Source organism: Mercurialis annua, linkage group LG6 (assembly GCF_937616625.2).
Source record: "Mercurialis annua linkage group LG6, ddMerAnnu1.2, whole genome shotgun sequence".
NCBI classification, from domain to species: domain Eukaryota; kingdom Viridiplantae; phylum Streptophyta; class Magnoliopsida; order Malpighiales; family Euphorbiaceae; genus Mercurialis; species Mercurialis annua.
Window position 1 is genome coordinate 3,701,839 of NC_065575.1, and position 8,458 is coordinate 3,710,296.

The following is an 8,458-nucleotide window of genomic DNA, read 5'->3' on the forward strand; positions in this document are numbered from 1 at the left end:
TTAGATAAAATCTGGTACAAAAAGTAAATACAAAATGCTTTTAGTTTTTACTATTCAATTTTAATTTTATTGGAGCTTTTATGGACATAAATTGTGAGCGTGACGCTTAGTTGTTGTTAAGTGGTTAACAATTTCTACACTAAAATGACAAAAGGTCCTTACATTTTTAAATTTTTATTTATCCTTTTATTTTTTAAATATTTTTATTCATTAGGCCCTTATATTTATAAATTTTTGTTTATCCGGATATCCTCTCCAAATTTGATGATGTGGTTTATTTTATCAACATGTCGAGTTAGGTGTACATTTAAATGCGACCTCATGCATGCGCGTTTAACGGTAAGTGTAATGCATGCTCATTTTATATTCAAAAAAAATAATTACAAATCAAAATAAACTAAGCACATGGATTTAATAAAGATTGGAGTTTGAAGAACAAAACAAATAAATAAAATTTTAAAATAAAAGGACTTAAAGATGAGTTTGACCTAAATTTAAATATAATCAGCCGTTTGTTATCAACAATTTAAATGTAATAGCTCACTGACTGAACCCTCTTGCGATGAAGATGATCGAAGCTAAGCGATTTGCCAAAATTTGGGATGTCAAAAAAAGAATTTCCGTCTTAGGGAGAAGGAGTCGCACTAGCATGGGTGGAAGAAGTAAATGCGAGAATATGATCTCTTAAATGAGCACATTATTAGAATATTGAGTGAATTCGGAGTATTTTCATTAATTAATCAAGAAGAAAATACAGAAGCTTATATAGAAGCTTTGATAACTGAGCTGACTATAACGGCTCTTTCCTTAACTGACTCCCTAACTGTTTCTGTTTTCTTAACAGAAACTTAAATGGCTAAATACAAGTTTAACTCATATAATTATATTGAAGCCCTTATACTTTAATACACATAATAATTAACAACGGTGGCCGGAGCCAGACTGTTTGGTGGAAAGGAAAGAAAATTCTCCATTGAGTTTGTTTGGAGACGTAGGATAATAATTATAAAATGACAAAAAATATGATAATGACATAAATTATAGAACTAGTGGTAGGTCTCCACAATATGATATTATATTATTATTTTCTTATCATAAGATTTTATATTATACTCTTTTCATTTATTATAGCATCGAGGTACATTATTGAACACGAGATTCTTGAAGTCGAGATATAAATATTCTTACAGATATCCCAAGTCGAACTGAGAAAAACAAATTGCGACACAAAAAACAGAACTATTAATAATTTTAAAAAATATTTATAATTTTCAGAAATTGTACATTTTTGGCTGAACTGATCAAAGAATACAAATTTTCACTATTCCTGCAACTCTAGACAATCAATCTACACATCTATGAACAACTGACCACTATTCCTGCAACTCCCTCTGTTTCGACGTCCACATGCATATACATTCATATCTATAAAACTATTCACTCTTTCACTAATGTTTCTCGATCTCGTTAAATCAATATCGCTTGTTCGATACTTCAGAAATTGAACAAACCCTTCCTCTCACCAGCAGTCTTGGAATGAAAAATATATTTCCAGAACGCCTCCGTATGAAGAATAGATTCAGAACTGATTTTCTGAAGATGCTCAAGTTTGAGAACCCTTAAACAATAACCCGCATTGTAAATTTCTGTTAACAATAATTTGGATGTATCCAGATTAGTGCAAGCTAGCATTACGCGATGAAGATTAGAAAAACTTTGCCTTGCACCGACTATATGAGGCAGGAGGGTCCCTTTTGTCATCTATTGTCTTCGAAAGCAAATATCATCGGCAGACGGAGCATCTCCCTCTTCGTACTTCATAAATTCTGCATTCCCGCTGCAGAGTCCAGTAGACAGTGTAGGAGATAAAGGTGCATAGCTACCTGAATTTCCTATTAGAATGTCAGGTAGACAAAGAGTTATTCAATATTATCGAACAATACAAATCCAATATAATTCATGTTTATTCCGCTAAATTCAGATACCTCTAAAAGAAGTTGTTCTTTCGAAGTCTCTGGTTGAATGTAACAAGACAGTACCGGAAAGCACAACAACAAAACCGCATATTTCAGAAGTAATGCTTCCGATGCTTTGGCCAGCCCAGTCCTGAGATGAAAAACTTTACCATTCAGATTTTTACATCCCACTTCATTTAGATATGTGGTTCTAAATTCTCTATCTACCCTGGGGAACTCTGTTCTACTATTTGGACTTGAGACATCAACACTTTGAAATTTAGGCCTAGACTCTGAAGTAGGTTTATTATTATGGTTAATTATTATCACCCTGAGTTTAATTTCCTTCCGAATTTTCACTAATTTCCCCCACACATTAGTTTCCTTTAGCTGGGTTGCAGTAATTTCGACATAAGCTCAGGGGTGATAGCAATTAACTCTTATTATTAACCGAAGCCTAATAACTGTGTGTGACCTCTCGGTGGGGCACAAAAGGGGCATAGTACTTTGCTTCAAATGACACATTAGGTAAACAATGCTTATGCATTCAGTACAGTTAGTTAACATGTCGTATAGTTGATATAAGGAGGCATTCTGCAACATGATGTTCCTCCACTTAACAAAGTTCGCATAATGAATTCAACTTAAAATAAAAGAGAGTGATATCCATTATCTTAAGTTGTCATATAATAGCACCTTGAACATGATGACGCTCGCAAGAATTGTAAGTGATGTGAACATGACGTAGTAAATGGGCGAAACAACCGCAGTATTGAATGTATCAAGTGCCTGAAACATTAAAACTAAAGCTTTGAGTATTGTATTAACAGTGAAATAATGATTGCATCATTTCACATCATGTTAACAAAAAGAAGATAACACTGCGCAATGGATGTAATGAATTTCAAACACGATAGCTGATTGAACTCCAAGAGGGCAGTTCTTCATCATGTAAAGCATACAATTAAACTTCTAAGTTCTACCAAACAGGAAATTATATTGATAAAAGGCTTAATCACCAAAAAAAATCCCACCTTTTTACCCCTTTTCAGTTGCACCCCAACGTTGCAATTTTATCAGCTGCACGCACCCCTCAAAATCAAATTGGACTCGGAAAAAATTCATAAAAACCCTTATAAAATACTTGTTTGAACTCTTTTCCACACAAAAAGTTACAAATGAATGACTTATTTTAACTTTTTCCAAATGGAGAAGAGATCAATTTAATACTTGAGGGTGAAATTGAAACTCAAAGGTGCGAATTTGGATGCAGCTGACAAAATTGCAACGTCAGGGTGCATAAGGGGCTAAAAGGTGGGAGGATTTTTGGGGATTAAGCCTTGATAAAATGAGAAATTGCAATTTTTTATTAATTCATGGAATCAAGAGGGTCATCAATTCGTCTAATTTAAAAAACACGACAGAATTTAAAAAAAAAATCAAGGAACACACGGAACATCTTATAATACCAAATGAAAATTATGTTTGTTGTTAATTTACAGTAGTGTGCTAGAGTAGAAGTTCTTCAGGAGAAAAGGACGAAATAAAATATTGTAGATTGAAGGCCATATCGTGGAATCAAAAAGAAATTTGATCAGAAAGCCCTTGACCGCTAAAAAAATCACATCTAGTAGGACCATTGGCTAACTTAAAAGCTTTGATAGATTTCTAAGCCTAAAAAATTGTGTATTTAAAAGAAGGCCAGAATTTAATGTCAACTGCACATATCAGAAAAGCTAAAACTTTACAAGTCGGACATCAAGACCTCTCTGAAATTAAATCTTACAAATTCCGAAAAATCCTTGCATGGCTGATCCCAGGTTAAAACAGAGAGGCTTTCAAAGTAAAACCAAAACAATCATATCAAAACAAGACACAGTGTACAGAACAAATCAAGCTCACTGTCTTCTTCCCTGAATGGAGAATTGATCTGTTTATACACATAAAATTCAAACTCTCTTGAAAAATGAGCAGGAAATATTGATTATTTGACTTTTATTTGATCAATTATTGATTCGTTGTCCGTGTTAATATTCATGTAACTCCGCACTGGTTGTCATGTGTTGTATTGAAAACGGACCTCCACAACCCATGCGCAAAATGCTCAGTGTTTCTTTCTGATAATTGCTCTTTCTTCGAATTTAATTCATAAATTGAACAAAAAAGAGACTTAAATCCAAAATTAAACAAAGTGCGGAAGAAATGTATATTTCATTGTGTTTTATATACTACAATGCTGACAGTATGTCCATAGAATGGAAATTAAAGAAATCAATGCATTTCATTTATTAAGTAGTGTATGATCTAATAATAAACTATCTTTCCTTACAAATAAGTACACATAAAGCTAGTTAAATTTGGAGGAAACTATTCAGCCTCAGAAATGATGTTAAATTCTGGTGTCTATGTATTTGGGAATGACATATATATTAGCTTTCGGCATTAGATTCAAGAAGGTTAATGATTGATCTTATGATAACAAAAGAAAATAAGATAAAACAGAGAACAAGAAAGCTCTGAACTCTAAGGTGATGGGAGAGCTTTAGGTAGCAACACAAGCGAAAAAATGACAGTGCAGTGTGTTGAGAAAAATTGGAAGCATTAAAAACGACAAGTGCATAAAGATGTTTAATCTTTTAGCAATTATGTTTTAAAAGATGATTCCATTTAACCTTTCCGTTTTTCAAATTTGGTGGGAGTTGGAGGAACTCCTACACAAACATTGTTTCGCTTTCATCCATTACAAGACCAGAACACCAGCAAATAGTGATGATCCAAGCCATATCCAGCATCTTAACCTATGATTCCCTAAATGCTGGCATTAGCACCCTCTCAAGAGTTCAGACTTAAATACCATAAATTCTGGAAGAGCCTAATATATTGGAGAAGTATATTACTTTCTTGTAAATGCTGACTGACTACTTAAGTTGTTCCAGTGCTTGCTACCGTGTAAATAACAATAAACTTTTACTATTACTACGTGTGGTATGTCCAAAAGCTCTTTGTTTAAGAGACATGGTCACCAAAACATCAAGGATTTTTTTTATTTTAAATATAATATATCAAACGAACTAGAATCAAGAAGATCTTCAGGAAAAAGTTGCTAAACGAAGAGTAAAAAAAATGATAAAGAGCTGATATTTGGTGCACCATTTGTAAACTTGCGGTTGCACAATTTTGCACATAGGAACATCAAAAGCTAATAAATGGAAACAAACAGACACGGGAATCTCACCACCAACCTTGTTGAGGTAATTCATCTGAGTGATGACACATGTAGCAACAACAAACACAAAAAACCATGTTTCTGGATAGAGCAATTGGTTGTTTCCTTCAAAAGTCAATTTTAGAGCAGTTCCAAGGGCTTTAACACTCATGACCTGCACATAGAACGCTAATTTACATACATTCAGAGCCATTGCATAATAGGAATAATGAGAAATAAAATTCCATTTGTGCTCCATCCCAATGCCAATGGGAGAAATTTATCCAAGCTATTCACTAGTCAAAGCTACATCATTAGATAATCTGTAAAGATGTGGGCTGTATCTAACCAATTTATGACAATCCTTTTATGATTACTTGATTAATTTCACCAAGACAAGACTCTTTAACTAAAACAAGTACCAAGTAAAAAAAAGTCTGTTTAGTATAATTAAGTCTGAAAAATTATTTTACAAGTGTTCAAGCAAAGAAAATCGTTGAACTTTAATACTATATCAGCTAAACACCATGCACAGAATTTTGTTAAGCTCCTCAAGTTGAACTTAAGTTTGGAAAATGATTAGAAAAAAAAATCCAACATGTTTGATATTCGTTATACCTGATCTTACAACAAAATAACATATTTGAGTAAAATTTAAAACATAAAAGAAAAAATCAAAGTACCATTAATGGTTCAAATGATTTACCGAAAGAGAACCCATCAATGAACAGATGCCAGTGAAAACTAAGACATTTGAGTGCCCACAAAGTGGTGAGAAATGGAAAATTAGAATAACAACAAGAACGATCACCGAGGCCACATAAAGCAAGAAAGCTGTGACAGAAAGCAATATGGTTAACCAGGAACTGAAAGTAGTAATAACAGAAAAGGAAATGAAGGCAGACAATAATAAAACACAAAAACCTGTTTGAGTCGCCATAGTCCATATTTCTTGAACGGAAGTGATAGGATGCTCCTGAGGTGCATGGATTACAATTATTATTGAACCAGCAATGCACATAACACAACCCAAGACCCCAAGCTTGTGCAACTTCTCATTCAAGATAAAATGTGCCAACACAGCACTAAACGTCATTCAAAGAAACGTGCATAACTTTAGAACAGAATACCGAATAAACTTGAAAGAAAAATATATGCAGAAATGCTGAGAAACTACCTGATAATAATACTTAAAGCACCAAGTGGGGTGATGAGAACTGCTGGAGCAAATGCATAAGCGACAAAATTTGCAATTTCTCCAATAATCACTACATAAAAGAATACAAACAGAGATATTCTCAGTGAATACGTCCAATAGGAATGACAAAGCTCAATTCACTTAATAACAAACTACCATTATAACAGTTTGACTAGCATAACACATTCTACATTTGAACTGCTTTCAGGACAAAAGCTTATTTAATTTTTTCAATTATATTCTTGAATCATTAAATCTAACCTAAATACCATGGATACTTGATTCGATCTAACATTTTACGTTTCAAAACGTGTCGGGAACTTGATGTTTCGGAAACATTTCAAAAACGTGTCGGAAACTTGATGTTTCGGTAACGTGTCGGAAACTTGATGTTTCGAAAACATGTCAGAAACTTTATGTTTCAGAATCATGTCGGAAACTTTATGTTTGGGAAACATGTCGGAAACTTGAGGTTTGGGAAACGTGTCGGAAACTTGAGGTTTGGGAAACGTGTCGGAAACTTGATGTTACGAACACGTGTCGGAAACTTGACATTTCAGACATAAAACTTCATTTTCAAAATTAAAAACCTAAAAGTAACATTGTTTAGCCGTGTACAAGTGACCCTTTTCCGCGCATCCGACTCATGCTAAATAGAATCTAACAATAAATTCAAAGAAAACCATTGACACAACTTTCTACCCTCAATGAAATAACAATCAATCTCCAAATCCTCCAAAGTTGATCAATACCCGTAAAGAAAAGATTGCAACTTTTCTAATTCAAACACAAAATTAAAAGGAAAAAAAACTTACTTGTGAACATGCCCAACCACCATAGGGGCTCCAAAAGGTAAGAATATCCACCAACACCTATCAAAACAAAACAAATCCAAAAAAACTAAGAGAAAAACAAAACAAAAAACCCCTAAATAACATAATAAACAGCTATAGCTCAAATAATATAAACGCTAAGCAGCAATCGTGGCTTCAATTTCTCCCGCAAACGCTTCCCCGTCTCTCATGATCAAAAAATATACAATAAAATAAAGAAAAATTACCAGCTCGAACACCAGAAGCAGCAGCAGCTCGTCTAAGGCCTTTCTTTTTGATAATAAAACTTGCTCCAATAAAAGCACTTGATGACAACGCCAAAATAAACCCAACTAAATTATCTTTAGAGTTACCCATTTCAGAATTCAGAATTGTATTTGGTTCTGATTTTTCTTCTTCTTCTTCTTCCTTTGGTTCATTGAAATCTGTCAATCAATTGAATCAACCAATCATATTTTTTTTGTAAGATTTATATTATTATTCTGTCAGCAATTTGTGAATATGCTTTGTGACCCACTTATTTCTGTTTGTTATGAATTAATTTATTAATTAAGGACACAGCTAGCGTGTGTAAATATGAGTCATCATAATTAATCTAAAGGCCTAATCACTCAAAAACCCCTCACCTTTAAACTTTTTTTCAATTCCACCCCGACGTTGAAAATTTGTCAATTTTACCCACTTTTTAATTTTTCGTTTTCAATTGTACCCCTATATTTTAATTTTTGTTAATTTTTTTACTTAAATGATGAAATCATTCAATTAATTAAGTCTAAACATGAAATTAAATTCTTTTTTATTCAAAAAAGTACAAATAAGTCCTTTATTTTTAAAAACTAACTAAAAACCATAATCAAATTAACACTAATTAAAATTCTTAATTAATTTAATTAAATTTTAAAAATATACAATCAATATATGCGAGACATGGAGAATGTTTTAAACAAATTTTCAAACGCAAAAGACGTTAATTTAATTTTTCAGGGTACAATTGAAACACAAAAATGCAAAATAGGGTAAAATTGACAAATTTTCAACGTCAGGGTATGATTGAAAAGGGGCTAAAAGGTCGGGGGTTTTTAAGATATTAGGCCTAATCTAAAATCTATTTGCTGTAAAAATTGTTTGGTGTCATTTTTTTTTAGGGATAAAGGTTGTAAAATGCCCCTAACTTTAGGCTCATGGTTCAAAAGAGTGTATATAATATATGCATCTAACTAAACCCTCAAACTTAACACAGTTAGGGGGATATATGATTATTTTCTAG

The 8,458-nt window shown here is 32.8% G+C and overlaps 1 protein-coding gene across 2 annotated transcripts; it reads right to left on the reverse strand.

Moving 5' to 3' along the window:
• Window positions 1–1,219: 1,219 nt before the first annotated feature.
• Window positions 1,220–7,694, reverse strand: LOC126688251 (probable magnesium transporter NIPA3). Of its 2 annotated transcripts, XM_050382883.2 has the most exons (9): window positions 7,419–7,687; window positions 7,174–7,230; window positions 6,338–6,428; window positions 6,085–6,245; window positions 5,867–5,994; window positions 5,198–5,335; window positions 2,652–2,744; window positions 1,986–2,106; window positions 1,220–1,892 (listed from the first exon to the last, which is right to left on the reverse strand). In XM_050382883.2, exons 1-9 carry the CDS (start codon window positions 7,546–7,548, stop codon window positions 1,762–1,764), a joined length of 1,050 nt encoding a protein of 349 aa, XP_050238840.1. In that variant the 5' UTR covers window positions 7,549–7,687; the 3' UTR covers window positions 1,220–1,761. The 2 variants fall into 2 exon arrangements, with proteins under 2 accessions (XP_050238840.1, XP_055962234.1); XM_056106259.1 differs by lacking the exons at window positions 1,220–1,892; window positions 1,986–2,106 and having other exon boundaries at window positions 2,653–2,744; window positions 5,191–5,335; window positions 7,419–7,694.
• Window positions 7,695–8,458: the final 764 nt, after the last annotated feature.

Bases quoted from the DNA above. Each gene is read 5' to 3' on its own strand.
- LOC126688251 (XM_050382883.2), bottom strand. From the start codon at position 7,548: ATGGGTAACTCTAAAGATAATTTAGTTGGGTTTATTTTGGCGTTGTCA. The intron at 6,246-6,337 runs GTAGTTTCTCAG...AATGACGTTTAG, and splicing joins GCTTTAAGTATTATTATCAG to TGCTGTGTTGGCACATTTTA. The intron at 2,745-5,197 runs GTTGGTGGTGAG...TTAATGTTTCAG, and splicing joins AGATGAATTACCTCAACAAG to GCACTTGATACATTCAATAC.